The sequence below is a fragment of the Salmo trutta genome, chromosome 8, assembly GCF_901001165.1.
Source record: "Salmo trutta chromosome 8, fSalTru1.1, whole genome shotgun sequence".
NCBI classification, from domain to species: domain Eukaryota; kingdom Metazoa; phylum Chordata; class Actinopteri; order Salmoniformes; family Salmonidae; genus Salmo; species Salmo trutta.
This window is the reverse complement of record NC_042964.1, coordinates 25997805-26015569: the sequence shown is the minus strand read 5'-3', so window position 1 is coordinate 26015569 and position 17765 is coordinate 25997805. Positions and strand designations below refer to the sequence as shown.

Genomic DNA, 17765 nt, shown 5'->3' with positions numbered 1-17765 from the left:
GGATGATTAGATGCTGTCCGTTTTGTTTATGGTTGTGTTTAACTCGGTCAAATTCTTTTGCTTGTTGTCCATCAGTCTCTGATATTTGACGAGGTGGACCTATCAGACGCCAGCGTGGCCGAGACCAGTACCAAGAACATCAACAACAGCTTCACGGTAACCATGATGACACACTACCTCTACCGTAACCATGACTACAGCTACACAGTAACCATAATGACCACCATGACTACACATTTCCAATTTTATTACATTTTATTACACATTATTCACTGCAAAACTGTAGGACTGTGTAAGTCTTTGTAAATCTACAGTACTATGTATTCTTATACAGCCTGTCCCTCCCTCCCTATCTCTCTCTCTTTTCCTCTCCCTGTCTCTCTCCACCCCCCCTCTCTCTCCAGGTGATCACTCCATTCAGGAAGTTGATGCTGTGTGCTGAGAGCAGGAAGGAGATGGAGGATTGGATCGGTGCTCTGAAGTCTGTACAGAAATGGGAAACGTACGAGGTAAACACTAGTCCTCTCATCCCTCCATCCCCTCAAGCTTTTATCTTTTCATCCTTCCATTCGTTCATTCATTCTCACCCTTTTGCTTTTGACTATGCTTTTGTTTTATTCTACAGTCCTGTTTCTGGTATTTACCTGTTCATTTCGAATACATTTAGTGGTAGCAGTGGGTACTTCTCATCAACTAAATTGGTAGCATTTAGCATTCAGCCATTTCGTACCATTGGTACAAAGTTATGCATCTGTGTTGTATTTGCTTTCATACAGTAAAGTGAAAACTCTCTACCTCTTTTACACATTTCAAACCAATACGTTTTTCCGCCAACTTTAGCCTCCCACCAACGTTTTGCAGACTTTTCAATATAAATGAAAGGTATTGCCGGGACAAGGCCTCTGCTTTTATTTCCGCCAACTGACCTAGTCATGATTGCGGTAATGTTCTGCCTACGGCTTAGTATGAAATGAAACTGTAATGCTGAGACGGCATAGGTATGCTCTACGCTCTTAAGCTCTTGATGGTTGCTAGGCAGCGCCCTTTAAGAGGCATGTCATTTCACCCATCTCTTCTCATAGCCCACCACATGCACTGTTTTCTTAACCACAACTGGATGGGTCCATAAAGAATTACTGTGGTAATAAATATTGTAATAAAGTAGGCTAATGCAATTGAAGGTATCAAATTGTTGCTTATTGAAACTCCCAAAGTCACCCCAATTGTTATAATACATTTGAAGCAATAGCTTACCCGCCTATGTTCAATTATCTCAGCACCGTTTCACGTTGCTTTGAGACAATTATAGGGACTCATCTTGATAAATGAATCAATGTCAGATTTTTCTTTTCACTGAATCTCCGTTTGGATATTGGTTAGGCTACAATTAGGCTCTGGAAATGTTAGCGAAGTTGAGGTGAGTGCTGCTCATGATCATCTTGTTTAGTTGGCTCATTTATTTTCACTGATCACAACATTTTGCCAGCATGTTATGTAGCTTAACAAGTGGATTATTTTGCTCTTCACTCGCAGTCACCTAGTAGCCTAGGCCTCCTCCCAACCAAAAGCCTGTGACTTGTCTTAATCAATCAATGTGATTTTTGTTTCACTGAATATCCATCGGTATAATTGGTTAATTCTCTGGCTGGTTAAATACACTATATACATACATACAAAAGTATGTGGACACCCCTTCAATTTAGTGGATTCGTCTATTTCAGCCACACCCGTTGCTGACAGGTGTATATAATCGAGAACACGCCATACAATCTCCATAGACAGACATTGGCAGTAGAATGGCCTTACTGAACACCTAGAACTAGAACTGCCCCGGTCAACTGTAAGTGCTGTAGTTGTGTAGTGGAAACGTCTAGGAGCAACAACGGCTCAGCCGCGAAGTGGTAGGCCACACAAGCTCACAGAATGGGACGCAGAGTAATGAAGCGCATAGGGAGTAAAAAATCGCATGCCCTTGGTTGCAACACTCACTACCGAGTTCCAAACTGCCTCTGGAAGCAACATCAGCAACATAATAGTTTGTCGGGAGCTTCATGAAATGAGTTTCCATGACTGAGCAGCTGCACACAAGCCTAAAGTCACCATGCGCAATGCCTAGCGTGGTATAAACCTCGCCGCCATTGGACTCTTATGCATTCTCTGGAGTGATGAATCACGCTTCACCATCTGGCTGGTAATGGACGAATCTGGGTTTGGCGGATGCCAGGAGAACGCTACCTGCCTGACTGCATAGTGTCAACTGTAAAGTTTGGTGGAGGAGGAATAATGGTCTGGGGCTGTTTTTCATGGTTTGGGCTATGTCCAGTGAAGGAAAATCTTAACGCTAAACCATACAATGACATTCTAGACGATTCTGTGCTTCCAACTTTGTGGCAACAGTTTGGGGAAGGCCCTTTCCTGTTTCAGCATGGCAATGTCCCCATGCACAAAGCAAGGTCCATACAGAAATGGTTTGCCAAGATCGGTGTGGAAGAACTTGACTGGCCTGCACAGAGCCCTCAACCCCTTCAAACACCTTTGGGATGAATTGGAACGCCGACTGCGAGCCAGGCCTAATCGCCCAACATCAGTGCCCGACCTCACTAATGCTGTTGTGGCTGAATGGAAGCAAGTCCTCGCAGCAATGTTCCAACATCTAGTGGAAAGCCTTCCCAGAAAAGTGGAGGCTGTTATAGCAGCAAAAGAGGTACCAACTCCATATTAATGCCCATGATTTTGGAATGAGACGTTCGAAGAGCAGGTGTCCACATACTTTTGGTCATGTAGTTTAAGTGAAGTTGGTATAGCTCATCTATTCATTTGCTCATCTATCTCTGATCAGAGACATTAGGCCTATTATTTTGCTCTAAAAGCCTGCAGAGGTTGTGAAATATGAACACAAGACTCACAAATGCTTTTGAAAATAGGATTTCTATTATTTTCAGTCACTATCATGATGAAGATACTCTCAATGTAAGACCCTACACCTGCTCCCTAACAAAGTGGAGTGAGTGTAAGAAAGAGATGAAACACGGACAAAAAAGCATGGACTTGGGCTCTGTTTCAGAATTTCACTTCTTTATATGACAGCGGATCCACACGTTCCCATGACACAAGTTGTGTGGGAAAAATACTATTTGTATTTTATTCTGTTATATTCCATTATATTCATACTACAAAATATACACTCAGTGGCCAGTTTATTATGTACACCCATCTAGTACAGGGTTGTAACCCCCTTTACCTCAAGAACAACCTGAATTCTTCGGGGCATGGATTCTATGTTCAGATAGGCTGTGGCGTTCAAACGTTGCATTCCCCACACCATTACACCACCACCAGCTTGTACCATTGACACCAGGCAGGCCATGTACTCATGCTGCTTACACCAAATCCTGACTCTGCCATCATGATGATGCAACAGGAACCGGGATTTGTTGGACCAGGCAATGTTTTTCCACTCCTCATTTGTCCAGTGTTGGTGATCGTGTGCCCACTGGTGCCACTTCTTCTTGTTTTTAGCTGATAAGAGTGGAACCCGGTGTGGTCGTCTGCTGCAATAGCCCATCCGTGATAAGGACCGACAAGTTATACGCTCCGATGTGCCATTCTGCGCACCATTGTTGTACTGCGCCGTTATTTGCTGTTTGTGGCCGGCCTGTTAGCTTGCACGATTCTTGCCATTCTCCTTCAACCTCTCATCAACGAGCTGTTTTCGCCCACAGGACTGCCGTCGACTGGACGTTTTTGTTTGTCGCACCATTCTCGGTAAACCCTAGATACTGTCGTGTGTGAAAAGCTCAGGAGGCCGGCCGTTTCTGAGATACTGTGACCAGCGTGCCTGGCACCGACAATCATACCACGCTCAGAGTCGCTTAGGTCACTCGTTTTGCCCATTCTAACGTTCAATCAAACAGTAACTGAATGCCTCGATCTGCATGTCTGTAGAAACGAACCATTCTCGTGAACGGGGTGTTGAGTGTGTGTTGACTGTGATCGGGGCAGGTGTGTCTTGTCTGTTTTAATGAACAAAATAACGAACCTCTGATTTCATTCATTTGGATGTAACATAACAAAACTCGAAATATGCCATTCTATTGTTTTGAAAATAAATTGTATTAGTCTTACAATGTTTCTTAGGACCTGCCTAAACAAATTAAAAATTGATTTTTTTTTGACGGTGTATATTCACTGGATGTAATAAAATAGATGCCCGCCCACATCTGCACATCACTACTACCACTCATCACGTCATGCCGGCATTTGCACGGGAGGTATAAAAGGCGTATGCAGGCAAGAATATGGTATAAATGGACCTGTCTGTAAGGGGGTCATATAAACATTGCCCAATTTCTTTTACAGGCAAAATACCGTAAATCCTATGTGAAAGCAGTATTTCTCTCTCTCCCCCCTATCGTGCTTCCTTCTTGTAGTCCTGTGTGGTTTAGTTGGTAAGAGCATGGTTGTCGTTTCAATTCCTACAAGGATTATCACACATTCTTAAAAATGTACTTACTCCTTATAAGTGGATTTGCATAAAAGGAGCATATTCTTCTCTCTCTCCTCTCCCTCCCTCCCCCCCCTTTCTCTCTCCCTCCCCCATCTCTTCTCCCTCCATCTCTCTCTGCAGGCCAGTCTATTCAATATGGAACATTTTTCTGGGATGCATAACTGGTACGCCTGCTCCCACGCCAGACCCACCTTCTGTAATGTGTGTAGAGAGGCCCTCTCCGGAGTCACCTCCCATGGACTGTCCTGCGAAGGTACACACACACACACACAGACACACACACCACCTTCTGTAATGTGTGTAGAGAGGCCCTCTCCGGAGTCACCTCCCATGGACTGTCCTGTGAAGGTACACACACACACACACACAGACACACACACCACCTTCTGTAATGTGTGTAGAGAGGCCATCTCCGGAGTCACCTCCCATGGACTGTCCTGCGAAGGTACACACAGACACACACACACCACCTTCTGTCATGTGTGTAGAGAGGCCCTCTCCAGACTCACCTCCCACGGGCTGTCCTGTGAATTAACACACACATACCCTCAAGCACACTATTTTCATTCATGCAACTTTACATCCACAGCTTTAATTCAAAGCAATAAAACAGGTTCAAATTAGTTTTTTGGTTTCTATACAAACTCTCTCTCTCTCTCTCTCTCTCTCTCTTTGCCTCATTCTCTCTCCCTCCCCCAGTGTGTAAATTCAAAGCCCATAAGCGATGTGCGGTGCGCTCCACCAACACCTGTAAATGGACCACGCTGGCCTCCATAGGAAATGACATCATGGAGAACAACGAAGGGGTGGGTAACACAAAGTCTCTTTACACCGAAATGTTTTTTTTCATTGAATTAGCAGCATCGTCTCATGCTTATTTAAACACTGATCAAGTGAAACAACCTAGCCGGTCTAAGCCGCTGCCTCCACAATATGTTATCAGCGCAAGCGTGGGGGTTCGAATCATATCCACTGCTATTCTAGTACATCCTCTCTCCCTCTCCTCCTACCTTTCCTGTCAGTATTTCACTCACATTTCTAATGAATATGGAATAATATGAAAGAAGTGTGACTGTCATACAGTAAGGCTTTAAAAAAGGAATAACAAGTAAAAGATATCTTACATGTGTACATATTCGATATGTACGTGTTCACAGGTCTCCATGCCTCATCAGTGGTTAGAGGGGAACCTACCAGTCAGTGCAAAGTGTATGGTGTGTGACAGGAACTGTGGCAGTGTCAGGAGACTGCAGGACTGGAGATGTCTATGGTGCAAGGCTATTGTGAGTCTATACGCGCGTGCACGCGTACACACACACACACACACACACACACACACACACACACACACACACAGTATCTGAACATCACTCTTCAAGCCAAAAAAACATCACACACTCCATCATAAGCTGTGGTGTCCAAAGTGATGCTACAGGATTCTGGGAAAGTGTTAGATCTAAAAGGTCATTGGATGAAATTGTCACCTTTCTAACATTCTAAATGCCAGCCCTGATTCATGGTGTGTGTGTTCATGTGTTCGTGTGTTCGTGTGTTCGTGTGTTCATGTGTGTGTGTGTGTGTGTGTGTGTGTGTGTGTGTACAGGTGCACAGCAGCTGTAAGGAGCAGATGGGAAAGGCGTGTCCTCTGGGTCAATGTCGGGTGTCAATCATCCCTCCCACAACCCTCAATAGTATCGACTCTGACGGTGAGATACACACCCCACACTTTCTCTCTCTTTCTCTCTCTTTCTCATACCCCACACTTTCATTCAAACGCTATCTTCTTCTTCTTCTCGCTTTTCCTTACTGACTTTTCCTCGCTTGAAAGTTGCTAGGAAAGGAAAAAGGCCAAATCTCAGAAACAATCCGAATGCATCTGTAAGGGAACATTTTTGTGTCTGAAGAGATAGCCTTGAATTGTACACAGTATACATCTTCTCTGCTCTATCTTGGTTTGTGCAGGTGACTGTGACTTCCTCCTCAGACCAATTGGCAGAACCCCCAGAATATGTTCTGGAAGTTAAGATAGGAGACATTGAGAAACTGAGCCCGCGCGATAACAGATAACTGCAAGAACCAACCCTATGAAGCATGCCTATGTAGCTTTTCTGTGTAGCAGTATATAAGAGGACTGAAGGGACCGCCCTGGCGGAGCTTGTGGCAGACTTGTACTTTGTACGTGTGTTTGTTGTAACCTCTCCAGTTAACTGATAATAAAGAGTGATTCATTTAATATTGACCTCAGGTGTCCCTGGTGTTGAATTTCCGCCACACACCCCAAGAGTGAAGACAACCACACACCTACGACCCCAAACTAAACCTGTATTTTTATCTTTCTCTTCAGGCTTTTGGAAGGCCACCTCTCCCTCCTGCACCTCTCCTCTCCTGGTGCTGTGTAACTCTAAGAGCGGAGACAACCAAGGGGTTAAGTTTCTAAGGAAATTCAAACAGCTGCTCAACCCAGCACAGGTCTTTGACTTGATGAACGGAGGACCACAGCTGGGGTAAGAGTGCGACATCTTGGTTGTGTTATAATGTATTTGATTGATAACCGTTAGATAACACTTTACTTTAAGCCTGCCAGGTATAAGGCTTTATAACTTGGTATAAGCACGTATGAGCCTTTATTAATGTCTATCAAAGGTTCATAATACTGGTATTTATTCAGGATCATTATGAGATGATATTAACACATTAAAAGGAGGTTATACATGCCCATGACGTCTCTTAATGCATTATAACGGCATCAGGGACGACAGATGAAAGTTAGCTATCTAGCTAATCTGGGGCAATAGCATGTTGTAAATAGTCCCTGACAGATAAACAACAGAAATTCCAAGTCATTATACCTGCTTTAAGTAAAGTATTATGCCTTGATGAAGACAGCTTGTCTGTCAAAACGTTGGTTCTGAGCTCCTAGAGTGTGCAGCTCTCCTTTTCTTTTTCAAGTGAAGTATTACCAATCTTTCTTGTTAATGTTGAACATTTGTAACAATCTTTGACTATTTGACTATGAGAAGTGCTCCACTGATTCCTGTCTCTCTCCCCCTCTTTTCCAGTCTGCGTGTGTTCCAGAAGTTCGCTACGTTTCGTATCTTGGTGTGTGGCGGGGACGGCAGTGTTGGCTGGGTCCTGTCTGAACTGGATAAACTCAACCTGCACAAACAAGTAAGTCTAGAAGAGAGACGGAGAGAGAGAGACAGAGCGAGAGAGAGAGAGATAAAATGTGGAAAGATAGAGAGCGATAGATTCTGATCAGTAACAGTCTCTTCATATGTCTGTGTGTGTATATATATTGATCTCTGTTCTGTGTGTTTCATCCCCCCCCCACCTCCAGTGTCAGCTAGGGGTCCTCCCTCTGGGTACAGGTAATGACCTAGCCAGGGTGCTGGGATGGGGAGGACTATGTGATGATGATGCTCAACTGCTACAGATCCTGGAGAAGCTGGAGAGAGCCACCACCAAGATGCTTGACAGGTAGGAGCGAGAGAGAGATGAGGGAGGGGGGTGAGAGGGAAGGAGGAGAGGAGAGGAGAGAGGTAACTATATGTGCTAGAGCAAGATTTCGAGACTACATTGAATAAAGGGACGCTAAAAGTTACAAAAGGCAATCACAGTGTAGTTATGAAAGGTATTTTTATAACCGCAATAATGCCATGAAAGGCATTTACAACTAAAAGGTATTTACTATCTGATAGGTATTTGCTATCTGAAAGGTATTTATTATCTGAAAGGTAATTATTATCTCAAAGGTACAGTATTTATTATTTGAAAATAATTTACTATCTGAAAGTTATTTGCTATCTGAAAGGTATTTATTATCTGAAAGGTATTTACTGTCTGAAAGGTATTTATTATCTGAAAGGTATTTATTATCTGAAAGGTATTGACTACCTGAAAGGTATTTATTATCTGAAAGGTATTGACTATCTGAAAGGTATTTATTATCTGAAAGGTATTGACTACCTGAAGGTATTTATTATCTGAAAGGTATTGACTATCTGAAAGGTATGTATTATCTGAACGGTATTTACTGTCTGAAAGGTATTTGCTATGATACTGGGACAGGATGTTGAGTCACAACTCATGAACATTAAACTGTAAGTGATAACATACAGAATATAAATCTGGACTTTCCAAACTGTATCTTCTAAGACTGGATGAGCAACTTTCTCTATGGTTGTCATACTAGAGAAGGATTAAGGTAATCTGTTTAGTCTACAGATAAATGATGAGGTCAATATGTTGAGTGAGTCAGAAAAACTGTCAGTGTCATTTGTCCCGATTTCATGGGTTGATACACTGCGATTTCCTGGCATTTGACATCAGTGTCTGTTTGTGTTTTTGTTCTCAGGTGGAGTGTGATGACATACGAGCTGCCTACCAAACACTATCCCATGGTGAAGGAAGACGATTTTAGTCCCGACTCCCCCTTGCAGGTACGTAGGGCTCAGGTTTGAGCCAATATGACACCACAGTTTTTCTAAATACACAAGCTTTATCATGAAACCGTCTGTTTCTCTTTGAGCCAAAATGACACCACAATTTCTCACAATACACAAGCTTTTCCATGAAACTGGTTGTTTCATTAAGCCAAAATGACACCAGAGTAGTTCTAAATACACAGGCTTTATCATTAAACTGGTTGTTAATAACTCATTATTTGGACTATTTGTGTCACGTTCGTCTGAAGATGAAGGGGACCAAGGCGCAGCGTGTGTATCGTTCCACATTTTATTATAACTGTGAAACTATGCAAGACATACAAATAAACAAAACAACAAATCGTGACGAAGAGGTGCAACACACACTAACTCAAAATAATCTCCCACAAAACCTAGTGGGAAAACCAACAACTTAAATATGATCCCCAATTAGAGACAACGATGACCAGCTGCAACTAATTGGAGATCATCCCCCCCAAAAAACAACATAGAAATACAGAAACTAGAACCCCACATAGAAATACAGAAACTAAACAAAACCCCCAACATAGAAACAAGAAACTAGAACCAACATAGAAATAAATAAACTAGACAAAACCCCCTGTCACGCCCTGACCTACTCTACCATAGAAAATAAAAGCTTTCTATGGTCAGAATGTGACAATTTGTGTGAAATGCCCAATAATGTATGTGATATCAACAGAGAGGTATATTTTCTGGGTGACCATCAAGCTGTCCACTCAAAAAGAAGCTTCAAGCTGCCTATAATCTGGTTCAGGTTATCAGTCAACCTACCAGGGTATATACAGTACAAACAGAACAGGAACTAAATCATCCACGTGTATTGATCATATCTTTACTAATGATGAAGACATTTTCTCTAAAGCAGTATCCACACCCATTGGATGTAGTGAACATAATGTATTAGCCATATCTGGAAAAAAGTTCCAAAGACTGGACCTAAAATTGTCTATAAGCGATCATACAAGGCAAACATACAGTAAATTGAGCAATCACGTAACTAAACATAATGAAGAAGAAACTATACTATGGCGCAAAGATAAATGATATAAAGAATGACAGTAAAAAGCTCTTGAGTGCCTTAATGAAATTCTAGGCAAAAATACTAACTCGGCTCCATCCTTTTTTTTTTTCATTCTTAATTGAGGCAGATGGCTTGTTCATAACAAAACCCTTTGATATTGCCAAACACTTTAATCACTTTTTTGTTGACAAGATTAGCAAACTCAGGCATGACATGCAAACAACAAACGCTGAGCCTTCATATTCATGCATAACGGACAAAATAATGAAAGACACGCATTGCAGTTCTGAGTTCCGCAAAGTAAGAAATTGTTGGTATCTATAAATAAGGACAAGCCCCCTGGTACTGACAACCTGGATGCTAAATTGCTGAGGTTGGTAGCGTAATACATTGCGACTCCTGTTTGCCACATTTTCAATTTAAGTCTAGAAAACAGTGTTTGCCCTCAGGCCTGGAGGGAGGAAAGGTCATTCCACTGCCCAAGAATAGCAGGGCACCCTTTAAAGGTTCAAACAGCCAACCAATCAGCATGTTACCCGTGCTTAGCAAACTTTTGAAAAAGATTGTGTTTGACCAAATACAAAGTTATTTAACAGTTAACAAATTAACAACAGACTTTCAGCATGCTTGTAGGGAAGGGCACTTAACATGCTCGGCACTTACACAAATGACAGATCATTGGCTGAAAGACATTGATGTAAGAAGATTGTGGGAGCTGGCCAAATTAACATAGAAATGTGACATATGATCTGTCATTATCATTGAAAGGAAGTCTAAGAAGTGGTACATCTGTTCTATGTGCGCTATTTCTATGCTTCCCGTGCTTAAGTTTTGTTTTTGCGTCTTTTACTTTCGTTTTTGTACACCAGCTTCAAGCAGCTGAAAATACTTATTTTGGGTTATGGAAAATATTTTTCACAGCGGTTTAGATGGTACAATGATTATCTACACTGTACTTGCTTAGACAAACAATTAGAATTTTAGCAACCAGGAAATGGCGGAGTGATTTCTGCATAGTGCATCTTTAATGGAAGCCTCTCTAATGCAAATTTGGTTGAATGTGGTGTACCGCAGGGTAGCTGGCTTGGGCCATTGTTGTTATTATTATTAGTGTCTATGTACGCTGACGACTCAACAGTATATACGTCAGCAAATACAGTAAAATAAATAAATGACAGCTTTAACATAGAGCTCCAGTCAGTTTTAGAATGGGTAACTATATAGCAATAGGCTGGTGCTAAATATCCAAAAAACTAAATGCATAGTTTTTGGGACAAATCACTCGCTCAACCTTATACCTCATCAAGATCTATTATTGAATAATGTGGCGATTGAGCAAGTTGAGGAGACTAAACTGCTTGATTGCAAGCTGTCATGATCAAAACATATAGACTCAATGGTTGCTAAAATGGGAAGGTGTTGCTCTGCTTTCTTGACATCTCAGTCGACCAGACAGGTCCTATTGGCCCTAGTTTTCTCGCACCTGGACTACTACCCAGTTGTGTGGTCATGTGCAGCAAGAGGGACATAGGTAAATTGCAGTTGGTCCAGAACAGAGCAGCACATATTGATTGCACTTAAATGTACACGGAGGCGAATGTCAGTAACATACATGTCAATCTCTTCTGGCTCAAAGTTGAGGAGAGATTGACTGCATCACTATTGGTCTTTGTACGAGGTGTTGATGTGTTGAAGGTACCGAACTGTGTTCAAGCAGTTGGCACACAGTTTGAACACTTATCGGTACAACACAAGTTATGCAATCAGGTCTTTTCACATTCCCCAGGTCCAGAAGAGAGGCTGGGAAACGCACAGTATTAAATAGAGACATGACTACATGGAACTCTCTGCCACCCCAGGTTATTCAAGCTAGTAATAAAACCATATTTAAAACACTGATAAAAGAACACCTTACGGCATAACGGGGTCTGTGAAGAGACACAGCCATTTTGATATATTTTGTATTGTAATTTGCACTGTATTATGTAGGTGGGTGGTCTTGTACGAATCCTTGGCTTGTGTGACCTACAAGGCAGGAGCCATCTCCTGTTTCTGAAGCAGGAGGCAAAGGCAGCATTATGTAGTATTATGTACAGTGCCTTCGGAAAGTATTCAGACCCCTTGACTTTTTCCACATTTTGTTACGTTACAGCCTTATTATAAAATGGGTTAAAGAAAACAATTTCCTCAGCAATATTCACACAATACCCCATAATGACAAAGCGAAAACAGGTTTTTAGACATTTTTGCTAATTTATTAAAAAACAAAAAACAGAAATACCTTATTTACATAAGTATTCAGACCCTTTGCTATGAGACTTGGAATTGAGCTCAGGTGCATCATCCTGTTTCCATTGATCATCCTTGAGGTGTTTCTACAACTTGATTGGAGTCCACCTGTGGTAAATCCAATTGATTGGACATGATTTGGGAAGGCACACGCCTGTCTATATGAGGTCCCACAGTTGATAGTACATGTCAGAGCAAAAACCAAGCCATGCGGTCGAAGGAATTGTCTGTAGACCCCCAAGACAGGATTGTGTCGCGGCACAGATCTGGGGAAGGGTACATTTCTGCAGCATTGAAGGTCCCCAAAAACACAGTGGCCTCCATCATTCTTAAATGGAAGAAGTTTGGAACCACCAAGACTTTTCCTAGAGCTGACCGTCTGGCCAAACTGACCAATAGCGGGAGAAGGGCCTTGGTCAGGGAGGTGACCAAGAACCCGATGGTCACTCTGACAGAGCTCTAGAGTTATTCTGTTGAGATGGGAGAACCATCTCTGCAGCAATCCACCAATCAGGCCTTTATGGAGTGGCCAGACGGAAGCCACTCTTCAGTAAAAGGCACATGACAGCCCACTTGGAGTTTGCCAAAAGGCACCTAAAGAATCTAAGACCAATAGAAACAAGATTCTCTGGTCTGATGAAACCAGATTGAACTCTTTGGCCTGAATGCCAAGTGTCACGTCTGGAGGAAACCTGGCACCATCCCTACGTTAGAGCATGGTGGTGGCAGCATCATGTTGTGGGGACTGGGAAATTAGTCAGGATCGAGGCGATGATGAATGGAGCAAAGTACAGAGAGATCCTTGATGAAAATCTGCTCCAGAGCGCTCAGGACCTCAGACTGGGGCGAAGGTTCACCTTCCAACAGGACAATGAACCTAAGCACACAGCCAAGACAACACAGAAATGGCTTTGGGACAAGTCTCTGAATGTCCTTGACTTGAACCCGATCGAGCATCTCTGGAGAGACCTGAAAATACCTGTGCAGCAATGCTCCCCATCCAACCTGACAGAGTTTAAGAGGATCTACAGAGAAGAATGGGAGAAATATAATTCCAAGTATAATTCCAAATATAATTCCAAGTTTGTAGCATCATACCCAAGAATACTCAAGGCTGTAATCGCTGACAAAGATGCTTCAAGTACTGAGTAAAGGGTCTGAACTCTTTGAATACTTATGTAAATTTGACATTTGTCATTATGGAGTATTCTGTGTAGATTGATGAGGGAAAAAAACTATTTAATCCATTTTAGAATAAGGCTGTAACCTAACAATGTGGAAAAAGTCAAGGGGTCTGAATACTTTCCGAAGGCACTCTATATTATGATCTTATATTATGTATTTTATTTGTTGTGTTTTGTTTCCTGTTTGAACCCCAGGAAGAGTAGCCAGTGCCTTGGAGAGTCTAATTGGGGATCCCAATAAATACTACTACTAAGACTACTACTCTCTGAGCCAAAATTAAGCCACGGTTTCTCTAAATGCACAGGATGTATCATGAAACTGGTTGTTCCTCTCCTCTCAGGTCCATATCACTCAGTTTTCATAGGGCTCATGTTTGAGCTGAAGTACCGACACAATTTCTCAAAATACATAGGCTTTTACATGTAACTGGTTGTTAATCTCTGAGCCAAAATGACACCACAGTTTCTCACAATACACAGGCTTTTTAATGAAACTGTCATACCTCTCCCCTCAGGTCCACATCACTCAGTATGCAGACTCTGTGGCCTCCCACCTCACCAAGATCCTGGACTCCGACAAACATACGGATGTCATATCCTCTGCCAAGTACGTGTAATGCATGCTGGGATAGCCCAGTCCTCCAGATGTGATGGGGGGATGGAGGAGGGATATGGGTAGATAAGGAGGAAGGATGAGCGGGAGGGAGAGAGGGAGAGATTGAGAGAGAGGGAGGGTGGGATATTGTCTGAATGTCATGGGGATGTCTGGAGTGAAGGAGAAGGGAGTAAATCAGAGAGAGGGAGTGTCTCTGAAGAGGGAGGGAGTGGGGAAGGCTAATAGAGAGAGGAGAGAGGGAGGGTGTCTGTGTGTCTCTCTGTATTGATTTTCTCCTCTGCCAAGGGCACTGCTCAGTCCCTCTGCCAGCTGGGTCCTTACACAAGATTAAACCTTACTTAGTACACTACCTGGGGGACATTTGAAGTGCATTAGACTAGAGACACTACTTAGGGGGCCTCCTTAGCACTGTAGAGTGTACTACTTAGGGGACATCGTCTGTGCAATAGGGAATGACATGTCTGCTCTATGCTTATACTGTGTACTTATCTCTCTCACCTGAAATGTGAAGTACAGTATGGTTTATTGACTTTACATACATAATACAGGAATGGAGAAATATATTTCACACTTGTATCTCTCACTCTCTTCCTCTCTCTCTTCCTCCATCCCACTCATCCTCTCTCTTCCTCCATCCCACTCACCCCCCCTCTCTTTCTCTCTCTTTCTCCATCTCTCTCTCTCTCCATCCCACTCACCCTCTCTCCTTCCCTGTCTCCATCCCTCTCTCCTGCAGGTTTTTGTGTGGAACGGTAAATGATTTTGTAGCGGAGGTGGGGAGAGCATACGAGAGAGCTACAGAGAACAAAGAGGAGGCAGACGCTATGGCCAAGAAGGTGTGTGTGTGTGTGTGCATGTGTGTTTCTGCGTGCATAAATGTGTGTGTCTTACGTAACAGGTTGTATAATGCGGATAACAAGTGGGCAGAGAGAGGTGGGTAGTGGTAGAGGAGCATCTAGAAAATTTTAAAGTTTGAGGTTTCATTCCAAATGGCACCCTATTCACTTTATAGTGCGCTACTTTTGACCAGACCTGTATGGGCCCTGGTCAAAAGTAGTGCACTGTATAGAGAAAAGGGCTCCATTTGGGACGGAGACAGAGGCATTCTCTCCTCTCTAACTGTCTCGAAGCAAAGTGTAATATGCAGTATGTTTAACCCTGAATATTTTTTTAAAGTTCATATTTTTAAACGATCCTGGTTCTACAATATTTACATAAAGTACCTATTGTGTTGTATTTTTATGATGTCATACCGTAGTATAGAGTTAATCCAAATTGAACTCTATGAGAAGCTGGACAGTCTGGTGAAGGGTTTGGGTTAGTGTTTATCTCTCCCTCAGTGTGCCCTGTTGAATGAGAAACTGGACAGCCTGGTGAAGGGTTTGGGTTAGTGTTTATCTCTCCCTCAGTGTGCCCTGTTGAATGAGAAACTGGACAGTCTGGTGAAGGCTCTGAGTGAGGAGGCTGATGCCCAGGTGGTCCCAGCCGGCAGTGTGCCACCCCAGGATGGGGACCAGGAGAGGGGTACAGACACTACCGGAGGGGAACCCCGGCCCCCATGCAGGTTAGGGTTGAGGTCAATTCACGTTTACCTCACTCAATAGAGGAAGTGATTTGAAATTAATATTTTAAAAATGTAAAAATGTATTAAATAAATAGCTTATCTTTTTCAGTTGGATGGATTGCCTTTTTTCAGTTATTGAATTGGAATTTCATTTTACTTCCTGAATTGACTTACTTGAATTTGAATTGTCTCCAAACCTGCCATAGGTCCAGAGAACAGCTGATGCTGAGAGCTAACAGTCTGAAGAAAGCACTGAGACAGATCATAGAACAGGCTGAGAAAGGTACAACACACACACACATAAACACTTATATATAGAAACAAACATACATTATATATACAAAATTATGTAGATTCAAATTAGTAGATTCAGCTATTTCAGCCACACCTGTTGCTGACTGGTGTATAAAATAAAGCACACAGCCATGTAATCTCCATAGACAAACATTGGCAGTAGAAGGGCCTTACTGAAGACCTCAGTGACTTCAACATGTCAATGTCATAGGTTGCCACCTTTCCAACAAGTCAGTTTGTCAAATTTCAAATCAAAATCAAATGTATTTATATAGCCCTTCTTACATCAGCTGATATATCAAAGTGCTGTACAGAAACCCAGCCTAAAACCCAAACAGCAAGCAATGCAGGTGTAGAAGCACGGTGGCTAGGAAAAACTCCCTAGAAAGGCCAAAACCTAGGAAGAAACCTAGAGAGGAACCAGGCTATGAGGGGTGGCCAGTCCTCTTCTGGCTGTGCCGGGTGGCGATTATACAGTGAGGGAAAAAAGTATTTGATCCCCTGCTGATTTTGTACGTTTGCCCACTGACAAAGAAATGATCAGTCTATCATTTTAATGGTAGGTTTATTTGAACAGTGACAGACAATATAACAACAACAAAATCCAGAAAACCGCATGTCAAAAATTGTATAAATAGATTTGCATTTTAATGAGGGAAATAAGTATTTGACCACCTCTCAATAAGAAAGATTTCTGGCTCTCAGGTGTCTTTTATACAGGTAACGAGCTGAGATTAGGAGCACACTCTTAAAGGGAGTGCTCCTAATCTCAGTTTGTTACCTGTATAAAAGACACCTGTCCACAGAAGCAATCAATTAATCAGATTTCAAACTCTCCACCATGGCCAAGACCAAAGAGCTCTCCAAGGATGTCAGGGACAAGATTGTAGACCTACACAAGGCTGGAATGGGCTACAAGACCATCGCCAAGCAGCTTGGTGAGAAGGTGACAACAGTTATTCGCAAATGGAAGAAACACAAAAGAACTGTTAATCTCCCTCGGCCTGGGGCTCCATGCAAGATCTCACCTCGCGGAGTTGCAATGATCATGAGAACGGTGAGGAATCAGCCCAGAACTACACGGGAGGATCTTGTCATTGATCTCAAGGCAGCTGGGACCATAGTCACCAAGAAAACAATTGGTAACACACTACGCCGTGAAGGACTGAAATCCTGCAGCGTTCGCAAGGTCCCCGTGCTCAAGAAAGCACATATACATGCCCGTCTGAAGTTTGCCAATGATCATCTGAATGATTCAGAGGACAACTGGGTGAACGTGTTGTGGTCAGATGAGACCAAAATGGAGCTCTTTGGCATCAACTCAACTCGCCGTGTTTGGAGGAGGAGGAATGCTGCCTATGACCCCAAGAACACCATCCCCACCGTCAAACATGGAGGTGGAAACATTATGCTTTGGGGGTGTTTTTCTGCTAAGGGGACAGGACAACTTCACCGCATCAAAGGGACGATGGATGGGGCCATGTACCGTCAAATCATGGGTGAGAACTTCCTTCCCTCAGCCAGGGCATTGAAAATGGGTCGTGGATGGGTATTCCAGCATGACAATGACCCAAAACACACGGCCAAGGCAACAAAGGAGTGGCTCAAGAAGAAGCACATTAAGGTCCTGGAGTGGCCTAGCCAGTCTCCAGACCTTAATCCCATAGAAAATCTGTGGAGGGAGCTGAAGGTTCGAGTTTCCAAACGTCAGCCTCAAAACCTTAATGACTTGGAGAAGATCAGCAAAGAGGAGTGGGACAAAATCCGTCCTGAGATGTGTGCAAACCTGGTGGCCAACTACAAGAAACATCTGACCTCTGA

The 17765-nt window shown here is 42.9% G+C and overlaps 1 protein-coding gene across 6 annotated transcripts in view; it reads left to right on the top strand.

Moving 5' to 3' along the window:
• The window catches only part of si:dkey-172j4.3 (diacylglycerol kinase delta), a 128616-nt gene that overhangs the window by 77009 nt on the left and 33842 nt on the right, over nucleotides 1-17765 (top strand). For all 6 annotated transcript variants that reach the window (XM_029760660.1, XM_029760659.1, XM_029760658.1 and 3 more), the window contains exons 4-17: nucleotides 76-156; nucleotides 405-509; nucleotides 4628-4760; nucleotides 5207-5313; nucleotides 5665-5790; nucleotides 6111-6213; nucleotides 6852-7011; nucleotides 7567-7675; nucleotides 7845-7984; nucleotides 8862-8946; nucleotides 13986-14077; nucleotides 14823-14922; nucleotides 15496-15650; nucleotides 15857-15933. In XM_029760660.1, the coding sequence (XP_029616520.1) occupies nucleotides 76-156; nucleotides 405-509; nucleotides 4628-4760; nucleotides 5207-5313; nucleotides 5665-5790; nucleotides 6111-6213; nucleotides 6852-7011; nucleotides 7567-7675; nucleotides 7845-7984; nucleotides 8862-8946; nucleotides 13986-14077; nucleotides 14823-14922; nucleotides 15496-15650; nucleotides 15857-15933 (1573 nt within the window). The remainder of the gene's footprint in view (nucleotides 1-75; nucleotides 157-404; nucleotides 510-4627; nucleotides 4761-5206; nucleotides 5314-5664; nucleotides 5791-6110; nucleotides 6214-6851; nucleotides 7012-7566; nucleotides 7676-7844; nucleotides 7985-8861; nucleotides 8947-13985; nucleotides 14078-14822; nucleotides 14923-15495; nucleotides 15651-15856; nucleotides 15934-17765) is intronic.